Genomic DNA, 17,376 nt, shown 5'->3' on the forward strand with positions numbered 1-17,376 from the left:
TGAGAAGATCAATGCAATTCTATCTCAACTCCCTCATTTACATTCTCCATTTCAATTTATCTTATATCAGCACACATTCTTTCCAGTCTAAGAAAAAGAAGAGTCGCTCCTTTGTTTGTAATTCTTTAGAAAAGTTAGTATGATATAAGGTCTGGGTTTGCTATAATTGCTTCAATTTCCATTTCACGTTAAAGCTAAAAACTCAATTTAAAAAGTGCTTTGAAGAACTGCTATATACAAGTAAATTATGCAAATGTGTAAAGAATAAGCAGTAATACTCTGATTAACCTATTCAATTAACAGACAAATGTGCAATATTAACTGCATAGTTTTATAATATCCTTAAAAAAAGAAATTCCAGGATGGTCTTTCCAAAAACATTAAGTTCATTAGCTAGTTTTATTTTTGGAATTGAACTGTTAAGCAGGAGAAAGAAATCGCCAGCAGAAACCTTAAACACATCTAACATATAAATTACTACTATATTTCTTTATTGTTCAGCATTAAACATATTACATCACTATTTTTACAAATAATTTTTAAGGTATTTTAATACCAGCCTGAGCCAGTTCCACATTGAAAGCTCTCAGTGCAAAAGCAGAGCTTCTGGATTCTGCAGGGAGTAGCAGGGAGCATAAATAGCCTTCATAATCTCGTTTCCTATAATAAATAAGCAAAAAAAGATAATTACTTTTCACTTTCCAAACTGCACACAAAAAAATACTGACCAAAATGAACCGAAAACAAGGCTTCAACTCAAAATAGCCCCCAAGTTTCCTATATTTTATATGTTTCTCTACAATTATAAAAAATTTATCTGCTTCCAATCCCAGACCAGTTAAAATGAATAATCAATCTCTATTAATTTATTTTGACTTATATAATATATATATATAAAATTTTAACTGTTTCAGAATCACTTTGGTTTTAGTAAGAATTCAAATGAGTTACAGATGTAGAAGTCAAGACAACAGTGCCAGCAAGTATTGGTATGAACTCACGGTTTTGAATGCATAGATAAATATATACATAAGACAAAGACAGAGAACAATATGGGGTGTGTGTGGGAGGGTGCGCCTGTGTGTATGCACACACACTCACACTTACTTCTATTTCCCTACAGCATCTGCTGACAAAGCCTAGAAACAATGATATCCGCCCCCATACCCGCAGTATCAGTGAACACACCTTGATTTCTCCACTGAAAAGAAACTAAGGCTCCTTGAAGGAATGACTGTCTCCAGGGCTGGTGGAAGGAAAATACCAAATAAGCCTGAAACATCTTCTTGAGCAGAAAGTAAACAAATGTTCAAAGAATGGAGTGACTTGTTAAAAGGACAAAGAAATTGGCTTGATGAAGTTCTACTGGCCAAGTCTGGGACAATTTGAGCATCAAAAAAATAATGACAGTAAAAGATTGTAACAGGACCCCATGAGCTCATACCAACATAAATGAATGAATAAATGCAAAGAGAAGGAAAAATTTGACAACCAGTACAATGCCAACTGATAAACCTAGAAGACATGATTGAATTTTTAAAATCACCACTTGATAACTATCAAAGTAAAAACTGATTCAAGCAAATATCACTAAATGTCTGAAAATGTTAAACAGGTGAAAGTTTGATAGAAAAAGAATATTTACATAGTATTAAAGTATCTTCTCACAAAATAAATATTATTTGCTAACATTCTTATTAATTTACAAGGGAGAAACCTGAAAGACACTTGAGAACCAAGTAACAAAAAGTTCACTCCACAGTAATAGGATAAATCAACACCATGTGCTTTCTGACATGATACTGAGAAAAGAACAGCATAACTTCTGTAATATTCCTGCAAAAGTTGTGTAAATCATGAGTAAACATTAAATAAACCCAAACTGAAAGTCTACAAAGTAGCCTGTTCTGTTCTCTTAATTAAAAAAAAAAAAAAGTCAAGTTCATGAAAGATAAGGACTGAGAAACTGTTCCAGATTGGAGAAGACTAAAGACACGTGACAACTAAATGTAGCACGTGATCCTGGATACACAGAAGACATAACAGACTAATTAGCAAAATGTCAATGGAGTCTGTGGATTAGATGGTAATACTGGATCAATTTTAACCAAAATAATAAGGGGGGTAATGGGGCATCTACATCTTACTCTCAAGTGGTTCAAAACGTTATCAGTGAGGGAATTTGGGTGAAGAGTACATTGGAGCTCTGTGTACTATTTCTGTAACTTTTATGTGAATTTGAAATTACTTTAAAATGAAAAGTTAAAAATATATAATCCTTAACTATATTCATTCTAGGATGACTTAAGTATAAAGTGCTTACCAGGGTTTCCCTGGTGGCACAGTGGTTAAGAATCTGCCTGCCAATGCAGGGGACACGGGTTCGAGCCCTGGTCCAGGAAGATCCCACATGCCGCGGAGCAACTAAGCCCGTGCGCCACCACTACTGAGCCTGCGCTCTAGAGCCCATGAGCCACAGCTACTGAAGTCCATGTGCCACAACTACTGAAGCCCGCGTGCCTAGAGCCGGTGCTCCGCAACAAGAGAGGCCACTGCAATGAGATGCCCACGCACCACAACGAAGAGTAGCACCCGCTGACCACAACTAGAGAAAAGCCTGCACACAGCAACGAAGACCCAGCGCAGCCATACATACATACATACATAAATAAATAAAGTGCTTACCAGACTGCCTATTGACAAGGCTACTTTCACTGTAATACACTGGAACCTTAATATAACAGTATTTCCTATAAAACAGTACTCAGTATAAAATGGGTCCAACCTCATTCCACGGAGTTTAGGTTTGAAATTCAGACTACTCCCACTTTTCAATTGGTTCACACTTTGTCCTGCAGCTAACAGAGAACTTAAACCTTCACAATTCCCCCAACTTCCACATAAACAAAAGGGAGAGATCATGAATAGATAGCAGTAACCTTGTTATCACAAGACAGCTCTACTAAAAAATCTCACCATATGCGGTTTCAGCTACAATATGGAGAGTTCAGACAAAACTTTATAGCTTATACTTGTAAATATATATAGATGTAAACATTTCTAAATTTTATTTTATTATAAACAGTCTCTAAACTTCAAAAGTGTTTAAAACACGTGAAAGTTAATATGAGACAGTAAGAAAACACTGAATAGGAATCAAACTGCAATCTTAATTTCCATCATTCAACTAGTCATGTCTATTTCCTAACTTGAAAAATGAGGATTGATATTCTACCTGTTTCGTATCTCCTTAAAAATAACCAACATGTGAAGTACTTCAAGTTTCTTACATGAAAATGGAAAATGAAATGAAGACATAACAGAACTGTAACAGTCTCTGGGAAATAAGATATTCTACACAGCTAATGGTTTGCCCTGTTAACAATTTTTAAAATACTTTGGAAATTTTTCTAAACAATATTACCCTCTTCTTTACATTAAATAGGATACACTATTTAACCATTTCTTCATCAATCAGGATCATTGTTATCAACGTTGATTACTGGTATACAAGGATAACCTATAAATAGCTAACCAAGGTCCAGTTACCTAAGAACTGTTCCAGATAATGAGAAATGCTATGCTATGATGGCTTTATACAGCAGCAGGGTCAATAACCTTTCATTCATTCATTCATTCATTTATTCAGTGCCTAGCACGTGCCAGGCACTGCGCTAGACACTGAAGATAGGTATAGACTTCAATCTAGCAGGGAGAGACAGACATATGAGAAGTAAGCATATCTAGTGCTAGGGCTGCTATGCTAATTCCACGGACCTGTGCCACTGAAGCACAAAAGAAGAAGTGGTTCCTCAGTGAGGCTGGAGAACTGCACTTCCAGATATCACCACTGCCACCTCCTCATCTTATTATAACACTAATCCCAAGGCCTGAGGTGGTGTTCCTCAAACCAAACCCCAAGAAGCCTATGTAAATTAGGCTTGAGATTTTCCCAGGAACCTTGATTCCTAGAAGATCCTCGGCTGGCTAATCTGAAGTTATAGTCTAGTATCTTGTCTGATATTTGGAGGCCTTGCATAAGATACATGTCCAAAACAACCCTGCACACACAATTTCGGAGGCCAAATCTTGCAAAGATTAATGGACAATTAGAAGCTAAAAGTTCTAATCTTCCTTTCAAGTTCATTTTGTTTTTATTTTAAACTATTTATTGAGCATTTGTTATGTACCAGCATTTTTATATACATCATGTAACTTAATCCTCACAACCATGTTATAAAGTAGAAGTAGAAATCTACATATGAGGAAATAGCTGACTCTTAAAGTAATTAACTTTCCCAAGTGACAGAGCTAGGATTAATAAACTCAGATAAGGTCTGCCTGCTGCCTGCTTTTCGATAAATCGCTAGAGTCAACAGCCTCCATTCCACTTAAATACCAATATGGACAGATTAAGTATCTGGCCATTTATAAATATATATTTGAGAAAAGCTGTTATGTGATATCCACAGACAATTTCTAAAAGAATATATAAGAAATTAGTAAGAGTGATTCAACCCTGGATAGGAAAGTTAGGATACTACTGGTGTCAAAGAAAAATTGCACTGAACGAGTGGATATGGATGGTATACGTTTTGGTAACTTAAATGTCTTATCATCAAAAAATGATAACTTAAAAATTATATAGATGAATATAATCTTTTTGGCTTTTACAATTCTTAATGACCTGATTTCCACTAATGCTACCTTGTTTCTCCTACAAGCAATCAACAAGTAAATAAGGTGGGGTAGGAACACTATTTTAAAAAGTGATTAAAAACAAAACAAAATACTGAAATGCATGGGAATGTTGTCGTTATGCTACATTTTGCTACAATGGAATTCAAAAAAATTGGATATACTAGCCCAATCAAATTCAAGATAGTTTAACTATTCTAGCACTTCTCAGAAGTCCTTGAGACCAGGTACTTTGAGACTTTTTGCCACTGTTACGAATTAAGGGCAGCAAAAGGGCAGCGGGGGCGGGACCGGGGGTGGTGGTGGTAAGCCATTCACTCCTGAAGTCAGGCCTGGATTCCAAGGCAGGCCCCTGCCCACATGTACCAGGTAACCTGATTCATCCAATTTATCCCGTAAATGATTAACAGCGACTGCTATGTGCTATACCTTTCGCGTGTTACCAGAATAACTGACTTTATGAGGCTTAGATTCCACTGAACTCAGGTAAATTCCATAATCTCTCTAAACCTTCATTTCCATGTCTGCTAGATGAGATAATAAAGTTTATATCGTACTCACTGTACCCCTGCTTTGTGCCAGGCATTGTTCTAAATGCTCTAATCCACATAACTGTAAATGGTAGGTCTACAACTGTTCCCTCACTTTGTAACGAAAATTAGATAATTTACTTGTAAACTACTTTGCATAGTGCCTGACACATAGGAAGAACTCAAAGTTAACTACTGCTTAATCGAAATTAGTTACTAGCCATCTTTCGAATTTTAAAAAGCTATTCATGCAAAGCGTTTAATTAGGTAGAGTTAAGGCTCGGGCAAGGTGACAGACGAAGGCATTTTGCCACAAATTCGTGACCAGTGTGAAAGCTCCTGTTGCCTCACTCCCCCATCCACCCGAGCTCACACGCTGAGGGACACAGGGAAGGTGCAGGTCCTACCCGAGGCCCGCCGCGCCCACCAGGGTCCCTTTCGGCCTGCTCCCCGACCTCCCGGCCGGGGGCACTCCGGCTCGCTCACCGCAGCAGCTCCAAGCAGTAGCGGTCAGTGCCCGAGGCGCCAGGTCCGCTGACCGCGGCCACGCTCCGCCCGGACCCCGCGGGCTCCGGGAGCCGCCATGCGTGCGCCCACAGGCCCCTGGGCTGCCGGCAGCGGCACAGGCCGGGGACGCCGGGCCGTAGCGGGCCCCACGCCGACACCAGCGTGGAGGCCGCCATGACAGGGACGCCGCCGTGCCCTTCGACCTCGCGCTGTTAGCGCCCGGACACGCCTCTCCTCGCCACGCCACGCCACGCCCCCGGCAGCTCTGTCTGCGCACCTCTTAGCCGCGGGGAGGAGACAGCTGGGCGCCCGTCGGAGATGAGACAGGTGTCGCTGTGGTCCCCTGCGTCTGCGCCGCCGCCGCCGCGCTCCTCGGCCTTATAGGTTCCAGGAAAGCCCCGCCTAAATTCGACGGATCTCGCCCGGGCTCTCCCCCTTCCTTCCAGGTTCTTCTGAAGATGTATTGATATTCATCGAGGCAGTAGGAAAGAGAATAATTTGACAGTTTACTACCTTGATTTATAACTTTTAAACCCTTATTCACATGGTATATGAGCCTCTTTTGGCACTCTTACCATCAGGCCCCTCAAATATTATCGTTGGGTCTAGTTGCCACGACCTGACTTGGTCCAAGCCAGCAGCTGCCTACATCTGTTTCCCAGTAACACCTCCTGCCTCCAGATTTGACCAGATTTTTCGCGCTGCAGCCACACTTGTTCTTTCTAAAGGGTGCCTCTGATCATGACCCCTCCCTGCTTGACCAGTTTTACGGCGTGTTGGGTAAAGCTCCTCCACGATAGTAGCCTCTTTTTACCTTTCAGCCTCAACCCTAGCTCTCTGCATTTGTGACTCCATTTTAATGTTTCTCCTTAAACCCATGGGAGAGTACTCTGTTGTCTGGACCTAAGAACTCCAGTCAATTCACCCTGCTTTGGTTTTACTCCCTGACACTGGCTCTCTTCAGCCTATGCAGGACCTTAGTCCTCCTGCATAATATTCTCTTTTCTCTCTGGGCTTCTGTCCTTTAGTTCTGACAGACACACACTAGTGTTTCTGATACCAAAGTCTAATAAACCTGCTCAATTTAAAAAAATCACATCTACATCTCTAGTTCTGGTCTCCTGCCTAGCTGGACTTTTCCATCTCCACATCTTGCCATTACTTCAAAGTATATGTCTAAAAACCAAGTTAAACTGACTCCTCTTCTTAGTCTTTTTATCTGGACAGCGTCCCCCTTCTCACAACCAGGGGAAACAATTTGGAGTCACCATTACCTCTTCCTGCTTCTATATCTAATGTTATCTAACTTGTCAGGTCCTGTCAATTCTTTTATCTTCATATACTCACATCCATGGCAGCATAACTTGTGCAAAACCACCTGGATTCAGATCCTGGTTCTACCTCCTACTATCACTGTGACCTTGGGTGACAGACTTACCTTTTCTTGTGCTTTAGATCCCTCCCCTGTGAAATGGTAATAGTAATAGAACCTGCCTCATAAAGTTCTTGTGAGAATTAAATGAGTTAATATCTTCAAGGCATCTAGGGCAATGCCTGGCCCATAAATAGCACTCAAAACAAGTCATCTGTGTAGGGAAACCGTGAAGAAAGGCTGTTTAAAGGGACCAAAAGGATTGTTGGGTGTCTTAAGGGAAAGTTAGACATTCTCCAGTTTATCTGATTTTATGGGGTTTTTGTGCCTTTCATTGTCTTTGAACTATTTTACAATTCTGTAAGTTGCAGAATATTGACAATAATGCAAATAATTCTTGTCCATAACTTATGCAAATTATATCCATAGGAGATTCAGTTGGTTATTGTTCTATGGATATTATCTGTTTTTGCCAGTTTCATATCTATTAAGCAGATTTACTTAAGCATTCCTGACTGCCTATAGATGTCTAGTAGTTTGAATACATTTTTTTAAAATACTTCTTTGAATTGGTTGCAAAATCTTACTGGTTCCCCCACTAATTAATGAGTTAAATGAAATTTTTAACATGTGTGGACTTTATATCTGTATGAGATCATGACTATACAGTCTTGTTAAAAATTATTTCTTAACAGTTATCATTGGCTATTATTAACTTCTCTTGTTTTATTTCCCGTACCCAATTTCACATCTTTCTGATGGACCTCTTTCATTTGTTTTCTTGTCTCCAGGCCAGTCAATCTATATCAAAAAATATAGCCGTTTCTAATAATTCACATAATCATAAATGCATACTAAAGATGTTATGAGCCTTTAGATATTTAAACTTGAAGGCAGAATTTCAATTAATGTCAATAGAGGAAAAATTAAGAACCTTTAAAATTATTCTGTGGATAACACACTGTCACCAATTAACATTTATTGAGCATCTATTATTTGCCAATCTTGAAGTTAATTTTTTTTAGAATTATGAGTACATGAAAATATGTCCTTAGTGTAATTTCTTGGTATTAAAATCAGTGTATTTGAAATATGCGTACACTTTTCTTCAATCAAGGTTATAATCAAGGCAGAAGCTCAGTGCTTAACAAAAAATTAACATTAAGAAATTAATGCCCACAGAAGCACAATTTGTTAACTTGGCTTTTAGCTGTGGCAGTTGCTTACTCTGTCATCTTTGAGTTTATGACTCTCTTCATGGTGACTATAACTGATTCATCTGTGTAATTGTGAATGAAATATAATAAAATTTATTTCCAAGCTTTAGCCCAATAAAGATTGTCCTATGGTTGTTACTACGTTGTAAAGAGCTATGCATTATTGTTCCAGAATATTGCTCCACCTCTTACTTTTTCCATGGCCTCTGTTAAGAAGTGAGTTTCATTCTTTATGTTAAGAGTCAAGCTGGCCTGTTGGCTTTTATATGACACCTTGAGTATCTAAAGGGTCTGAGAGGTCTGCACCAGACCACAGCTGGTTAAATCTCCCCGGACAAGAATACTCCACACACCTCCTCCAACTTCTCCATGGCCCTCAGGGATCAGCTAACTTCTCCTCGGTCCATTTTGTTTTGTTATATGTTTTTTATTATATATATGTTTTCTTTTTCTTAAATCTCATTAAAGGAAATTTGGAAAATATAGGCAAAAGTAGGAAAACATCATGCTAAAACCTATAATTCAAACAGTTACTATTCACATTTTGTATTTTCTTCCAACCTTTTTTCTATGCAGAGGCTTTTTGCTTGTTTTTACATACTGCCTGTACAATGTTATTTGATTAGCCTAATATGCTCATACACATTTTCTTATGCTATTATTTCATTCATTTTGAAACATTTATTAAGAATCTACTCTGTGCCTACACTGTACCAGTTGCTAGGATTCCAGAGTGAACAAATACCTACCATGTCCTCAAAGAACTTATTCTTTACTGGTAAAGACATTTAAACAAACAAAAATAATCACAAATCAATATATAATTACAAAATATGATAACTGCTGTTGTATTAATAAGGAAATAGGTTCAGCTGCTCAAATAAAGACACAAAATAACACTGCTGTAAACAAAGTAGACATTATTCTTCTTTGAAGTAGCAATTTGGGTGTAAGCAATCCGAGGTTGCATGGAGATTCCAGGGTCCCAGAGACATAGGCTCTTCCAATCTGGCTGTTCTATCATCTGAAGAGGTGTAATTCTCACCTGCGTGTCTAAGATGGCCCATTGCTAGTTCCACATGCCAGCCAGCAGCAAGAGTGAAAGGGGAAGGGGCAAGATGCCCTTCCCTTTCAGACAGGAGTTCCTTAATCATTTTTGTGCCATGGCATATATGTGCTTCTTTAAGCGTTAAATAATAAGATTTAGCAGTGAGTCTAATTTCAAGTTTCATAGTGGTGATGAACATAAACAATATTGAAAAACTATTTGTGATTTCATTTGGTGACAAGATCACAGTTACTCCCAATACTTTTGTGCTTTGTTGCCTATATTCATAACTGAAGCCAATTCTAAATTTTAGTTAGCAGTTAGTAAAAACAGATGTAGTTTTTTTTTTTTCCTATTCAAGGTCACAGACCCCTGTGAATTCCCCTCTTGAACACTTCTCTGAGTCTGCCATTAAGGAAACTGATTTAACCTACTAGAGGAAAAGAGGTCACGTGGAAGAAAACCAGGCAAGAGCCAAGACCAACTGCCAGACATATGAATGAAGCCCATTTGGACCTTTGTGCCCACCAGATCTCCCAGTCGAATTCCACCACATGACTGAGGCCAGGTAAACAAGCAGAAGGACAACCCAGCCAACCCACAGAACCAGGGGAATTAATAAATCGCTGTTGTTATAAGTCATCCAGTTTTGGGGTGGTTTGTTATACCGCAGTTGAGTCCTAATGCAATTTCCATGGTGCAAAATATTTTAAATATAAAAATAGGGGGCTTCCCTGGTGGCGCAGTGGTTAAGAATCCGTCTGCCAATGTGGGCGACACAGGTTTGAGCCCTGGTCTGAGAAGATCCCACATGCTGCGGAGCAACTGAGCCCGTGCGCCACAACTACTGAGCCTGCGCTCTAAAGCTGAGCCACAACTACTGAAGCCCTCATGCCTAGACCCCATACTCCGCAACAAGAGAAGACACAGCGATGAAAAGCCCGCGCACCACAAGGAAGAGTAGCCCCTGCTAGCCGCAACTAGAGAAAGCCTGCGCACAGCAGCAAAGACCCAACGCAGCCAAAAATAAAATAAATTTCAAAAAAAAAAGAGACAAATTACTTCTCTCTTGAGGACCAACATCTGCATTCCTATAAAAAATATATATATACAAGTAAGGGCTTGAAGAGATATTTGTACACCCATAGTCAGAGCAGCATTTTTCAAAATTGCCAAGCAACCCACATGTTCACTGACTGATGAATGGATTAAAAACGTGGTGTACACATATGATGGAATGTTATTCAGCCTCAGAAAGGAAAGAAGGAAATTCTGACACATGCTACAACATGGATGAATCTTGAGGACATTATGTTAAGCAAAATAAGTCAGTCACAAAAGGACACATACTACATGATTCCTCTTATACAAGGTACCAGTAGTCAAATTCATAGAGATAGGAAGTAGAATGCAGAGAGAGGAATGGGGCATTACTGTTTAATGGGTACAGAGTTTGTTTTGCAAAATGAGAAGAATTCTGGAGATGGATGGTGGCAAAGGTTGCACAAAAATGTGAATATACTTAATGCTACAGAACTGTATGCTTAAAAATGGTTAAGATGGTAGATCACAGCTTTTTCCCAGTTTGTTTTTGGTTTTGGTTTTTCTTGTGGAATCTTGCCATGTAGAAATTTTGTAATATATTTTTATATAGTCAAACTTGTCAATATTTACTTTTATGGCTTCTTTTATGTCATCATTAGAAAGGCCTTCCTGATTTTAAATTTTTTAAAATAATTTTTCTCCCTTGTTTTCTTCTAGTACTTTGATTCCTTCTATAGGGCTTCTACAGGTCCAATTTATATGTGTGTGTGTGTGTGTGTGTGTGTGTGTGTGTGTGTGTATGTATATATTTTGGAGGGAGTAATGTTACAAAGGCATGGATCCAACTTTTTTCTTTATACCTATCTAGTTGTCTTACCATCATTTATTCAGTAGCCCACCTTTTCCTCCTTTGATTTGAGATGCTTCCTTTTTCACAAAGTCATGTATGTGTTTTTTGTCTATACTCTTCCATTTGTCTCTCTATTAACATTCTAGTGCCACACTCTTTTAACCATTGATGGCTTAAAATATGTTCCCATATATATCTGGTACTATTAGTCCTCATTGCTCTTATCCCCTCCCAGAGTTTTCCTGGCCATTCTTGTTTATTTTTTCATTTGACTTTTTGGATCAGTTTTTTCTACTAAAAAAATTCGGAAGGTATATTTATTGGAATTATGTTAAATTTGTAGCTAACTTATATTTTCTCCGAATTTTGTTTTTATAAATCATTCTTAGATAAGCCATTATATTTAGTTGAATCTTTTCCCATAGCTGTGATTATTGCCTTATGATAAATTCCTAGAAGTAAAATGTGAGCTTTTGAGATATCTGTCATTGCCAAAATTCTTACCAAAGAAATTATATACTCCTACAAACTGTGGATGAAAATGATAGATTTATTAAATTTTTTAAAAAGTCTTGCTACTCTCATAGGCAAAAAGTGGTATCTCACTTTTAATTTTCACTTATCTGATTATTAGTGAGATAGAAAATTTTTTGTTTGCTACCTATTTGTATTTAATTTTCAGTGATTTGATATTAACATCATTACCCATTTTTTGGTTAAAAATCAAAGTTTATTTCAAAGTACAACTTTCCTTATGCATTTTAAGGCTGATGGTCTTAATGTTTTTCTTTTCGAGCGTATAAGCTTATATATATTATGTCTATCAAATCTATTTTAAGTGTTTATCATATTTTTATCGAATACTTTTCCAGTTTGTTTACTTTTAGTTGTTTACAGCATGTTTTATTGTATGTAATTTTTTTATTTTAAAAGTTGTATAGGACTTCCCTGGTGCTGCAGTGGTTAAGACTCCACGCTTCCAATGCAGGGGGTGTGGGGTCGATCCCTGGTCGGGGAACTAAGATCCCACGTGCCACGTAGCACAGCCAAAAAAAAAAAAAAAGTTGCATATATTCACTGAATAAATTAAATAATACAGAACCATTTGTTTATACTTAGAAAGAAATTTACATACAGAAGTCAGAGGTGGAGGGGAGGCAGAACGACTGTGGAGAAACCAGTAGGTGGGCTCCTGAGGTTGTCTGGGGATGAGATTATTGTGGCTTGGACTGGGGTTGTGGCACAGAGATAAAAAGAGGTGGACAGATCAATATGTAATTTGGAGGTTGACTTACAGACTGATCAATCGGGGGAGGTAATGAAGAAAAGAGAGAAATAAATAAATGAAGAAAAGAGAGAAATAATTTGGAGGCTGACTTACAGACTGATCAATCGGGGAAGGTAATGAAGAAAAGAGAGAAATAAATGGCCTAGATTTTTGGCATAAGCAACTGGTGGAATGGGGGTATTTTTTCACATTCCTGAGCTAAAGAATGTGAAGTCTTTATGGAGTGATTAAGAGTATTTTGGTATATGATACTTTCCCAACAATATTCGTCAACATGTGATCCCCTTTAGCAACATCCTTAAATATGGACTGACACACCCCTCAACTCTCTGTGTCTGTCCTCTTGCAGTGAGGGCCCTCGGGCAGTTCCTGAGAGCTGGTGCTGTATGACTCACCGCCATCTTTTATTACAACATTAGGGTCATCAAAGGAGAACTTGGTTTATGAGTGTGTGGCCTGGAATAGCTAGTCTGGAACTAATCAGTAAAAACGGCGTCAGCGGGTTTATTGTTGGTGTTGGTATTGTACAGAACAGTGCCCAGTGAAGCTTCTAGTCTGCCTTGAACTCCACAAACAGGTTCAGAGAACACCGTCATTTCAGAACATGATGGCAATGTCAGAGGAAGAAATAAAGTTCTAGGGGAAGAAAGAAAGTTCATTGCCTCTGACTCTTGCGCCCCAATACAATCAGTCTGATGCCTGTGTATGACTGCTCTCCCTTAATGACCCAGAAAAGACATCCCTGACTTCCTGCCAAAAGGACACACAGAGAGCTGCTTCTCTCAGAGTGACAGTGGCTTGCGTGGAGCTGTGTTTTCTAGCAACCAGTAGCATGTGCTAACAAGGGAAAAGGTTTACTAGAGCTCGAAATGTCATCTGTGGTCTTGGAACAGCTTTTCTGGGCAAAACTTACTGATCCTTCTAGGGAAACAGCAGTCTAGGGCTTTCAAAAATTACATTCTAGCTAATCCACAATTCTATTGCATAACCAAAGGTCACACCTGCAGGCAAATTAAATGTTTGTCACTAAGGATATTTCCATCTGGCAAACAAAATACTGTGGGATTATGCTGCTCCCTCTTCCTGGAATGTCCTTGTGTGCTGTATCTTCAAGGAGGCCATTTGGCCACGCTCCCAAATCCCCAGCCTTTGACCAGTCACCTGCTGCCTCCTCAGGTGCCCGAGAGAGAGCTCTGCAGGGGGACAGTCCTGGCAAATGAACACTGTTTATTACTCTGTTTATACAAGCCCCACTGCTGAGCTTGTCTGGATCACTTCAAAGGCAAAAAGAGACATAGACAAATCCAACAAAAATGGTGGGACCCAAGACCTAGATCAAAGCGATAAAGCTGCAACTGAAGCTTAATTGAGTTTGTGGGTACCAGAAAAAACTCTCGAGCCCATCCTTATCACCAAAAGTCCCAACACCCTTTCCCACCTCATAAACGTCCACTCATCACACATTGAACCCCAATTCAAATGCCTCTTCCTTTCTGAATTTTCCCTGACTGCAGCCACATCCAAGAGAAATGAGTGGTTCTTTCATTTGTGATTCAACAGCAATCTCTGTGTGTTTCTCTTTGATCACTTTACTAGGTCTTATTGTGGTAATCTGTTTACATGGCCCTCTTCCCAGTCTCCAAAAGTAGACTCTGTTTTATTCCTCTTTTTCTTTCCAGTACCTGGCTGAGTGCCCAGCATTGGGAGGTGTTCAGTGTATTGTTCTGATGCCAGTGCCATGTTTTTTTGGCACTGGCATCAAGGCACCTGGTTGTGCAGTTTGTGCACTGCACAAACATGCCTGGGAGTGGGGGGTGAGTGGGGCTGGTGTATGGTGGTCTGGGGCTGCCAAGAGTGAGGAAGCCTTCCTCTCACGCAGGCACAATTTGGCAGGGCTGCATGAGCCCCGAGGGGGGCATCTCCTAATTTGCACCAAGATGCTGTATAGGCTTGCACTCTTCCTTATTGGAAGAGCAAACCAGCCACTTTAAGAATGGCAGAATGTGAAGAAATTCAAGCTTGAAAGGGATAGTTCCCCTTGTGAAAAGTTTCCACTACTCATTTAATAGTCAACCAGTAACCTGATTTTGGAGAACTTATTGTCAATTACGAGTAAGAAGAACTTGAACGCATGATGCTTTTCAGTGTAGTGTATTTATCCTCAATTACTATTTTTTTAAATACACAACTATACAGTTTTAGTCCTGAAAGAAAGCTATCTACTGATTTTTTTTCTGAGCATTTTAATGCTGGCTGTATGCTTACTATGGACTAGGCACTAGAAATTGTCATAAAATTGGCCGAAGTCAAACACTTAAAATTGGCCAAAGTCAAACAAAAAACAAAGGAGAAATAAGAGGCAAAATGGTCACTGTGTTAGTGCAATTGCAGTTTTATCCATTTTACTCTTCAGTTTCCACTGTGGCCTTATATTGCCAATTTTTCAACACAGAAGCTGCTGATTCTTTAGTTTGTTTGTTTGTTTCTCTCTGTGTTCTCACCCACCTACCACAAATATACGGTCAACCATTCTGGGGATAACACTGCTAAATACTCCACAAAATTATGTCTGTGAAGAAGGAAGATAGATGGTGGCCCCTGCACAAGACGCAGACATGACCTGTCATGGTTGTCATGTGGTTATGGTGAGTTGCCTCTGCACAAATTGTTTTGAATCAGAATTAAAAAATCAAAGTTTGAAAATAGTTTGCTTTTCATATATATTAGCGATGGTTCCAGGTTATCCCTATGATAATGTCATTCCAATATAGGAGAGAAAAGAATGGAGTTTCAGTTTTGTACCAGAAATTGCAAATACCTTCCTAAGCCACAGCCCCTAAATCAAGCGCCCGGGTGGGAATGGCGTATTTGTGAACAATGCCATGGGTAGGTAGGGGGAAATAGTTAGTACCCCAAGAGCTTATGATGTCATTTATTTTTCTTCTTGTCTTCTTTCTTCATCTCTTCCTGTTTCTTCTCTTCTTCTTTTCTCTTTTGGCACCCACATTGGGTTGCCACCCACCGCTGTTCCAAGATCAGTTCAATACAATTTGTATTTAAAGAGCATCTTTACACATTTGTTTTTATCCCGGTGTCTGGGATCTATATTCCTTCTTTCCCATTTCTACACACATTCTTCCCAGGTGTTTTCTTATCTGCTCCCACACTACTAGATTGGGAGCACCTTCAGGAAAGGAAACAAGTCTCGATCTTGTTTATTTTTACTCCCTGGATTTATAGTAGAGTAAGTAGTTGCTCAATACGTCTTTTTTAAATGAAAGTTAATGAATGAAGGCATTAACGAATGAATGGAGGTAATGAGTGACAAGAAGCCTTCCACTCTGTGATGGTTTATTTAAAAATTCCGAAACAAACATCAAAATATTAACATTTTCTAAATTAGGGTGGTAGACATGAGTATACATTATCTTATTCTCCATAATATTTTTCATATTTGAAATTTTCTGTAATATTTAAAAACCAGGATGAGTAATGAAGGTGGTAGCAGTAGGCTAAAAATGCCTTTCTTCAAAGATCTCATCACTTAATTAGGGAATTGTTCCAAGAGCACATGATTGCAGAAGTCTATTGGACTGTGAATTTTTAGGAGTTGACTGTCTATTTAAAAAAAAGCAGCAAATAACTCTCAACCTAGAAAAGCAGGAGTTGACACTACTTGTCCAGTTTGCAGCGTATCCTAGGAATCAGCAGATGAGCACTTCTGGTATTTTTTAATACATATCCAGCCTCTATGAACTATGAAATATAGTTAATAAGAACTGGATGGATCTAGGCAGCATGGTATTGGCTAGCTATATACTTGGGAGGTGGTAGAAAGCCTGTTGAGAACTATGGAAAAATATCTCTGTTTGCTCCTTCAGGCCAAACAGATCTACTCTTCCTCTTCTCCATCCTACTCTCTGCCTGGAATATTGACCCTGTATGGACCACATTAGTGGCTGCTCATGACTCTGCTTTCTGGTTGGGTTCAGCTAGAAGTCAAAGGAAGGGAAGGAGAAGGAGGTCAGGTTGCTTAATTCCTTTGTTTCCTTCCTATAAAGTTGCCTCCAGCTGGCTGTGTTCCTCGAATAAAGGTCACTGCTCCTCTCATATAGAGTGGCAGTGCTACATGACTCTGTGTCTCTGTCTCTGTCTCTGTCTCTCTCTCTGTGTCTGTCTCTTGGGTCCAGGAAACATCTCTTCTCCTCACCTCTTTGGGCCTGGGTATTAAAGGCTCATTAAGAAGCGCCAGGGGCTTCCCTGGTGGCGCAGTGGTTGAGAGTCCGCCTGCCGATGCAGGGGACATGGGTTTGTGCCCCAGTCCGGGAAGATCCCACATGCCGCGGAGCGGCTGGGCCCGTGAGCCATGGCCGCTGAGCCTGCGCGTCCGGAGCCTGTGCTCCGCAATGGGAGAGGCCACAACATTGAGAGGCCCGCGTACCGCAAAAAAAAAAAAAAAAAAAAAGAAGAGCCAGATGCCTGCACACACACACACCTTTGAAAACAGTCCCTTTGTATATAAAACATCCCAAATTAGCCTCTTCTGAGTGTGCCATCTGTTTTCCGTTGGGAGTCTGATTTATCAAGGGCCTAGACCACACATCCAAGTTTTACCTCTTCACCAGTGGTTAGTACCTAGGTTTCTGTCCTTCACTTAGCAGATGCCAGGAGAGAACTTCAGAGAATTACCTTTAAATACTAAACTCCTGTATATACCTGGTGTCCTCAGCTCTTTCTAAACTTTTTTTTTTTTTTTTTGGCTGCACTGGGCCTTCGTTGCTGTGTGCAAGCTTTCTCTAGTTGCTGTGAGCAGGGGCTACTC

General features: G+C 39.5%; 1 protein-coding gene across 3 annotated transcripts in view; it reads right to left on the reverse strand.

Moving 5' to 3' along the window:
- The window catches only part of NDUFAF6 (NADH:ubiquinone oxidoreductase complex assembly factor 6), a 38,901-nt gene extending 32,990 nt beyond the window's left edge, over positions 1 to 5,911 (reverse strand). Inside the window, exons 1-2 of one of the 3 annotated variants that reach the window (XM_029223084.1) lie at positions 5,715 to 5,911; positions 561 to 660 (exon numbers count right to left, since the gene is read on the reverse strand). In XM_029223084.1, the coding sequence (XP_029078917.1) occupies positions 561 to 660; positions 5,715 to 5,911 (297 nt within the window). Of the gene's footprint in view, positions 1 to 556; positions 661 to 5,635; positions 5,654 to 5,714 lie in introns of those variants that run through there. The other 2 variants (XM_029223085.1, XM_029223087.1) reach the window with 2 other exon arrangements.
- Positions 5,912 to 17,376: the final 11,465 nt, after the last annotated feature.

This window comes from Monodon monoceros, unplaced genomic scaffold (assembly GCF_005190385.1).
Source record: "Monodon monoceros isolate NGI ecotype Baffin Bay Population unplaced genomic scaffold, NGI_Narwhal_1 Super_Scaffold_14, whole genome shotgun sequence".
NCBI lineage: Eukaryota > Metazoa > Chordata > Mammalia > Artiodactyla > Monodontidae > Monodon > Monodon monoceros.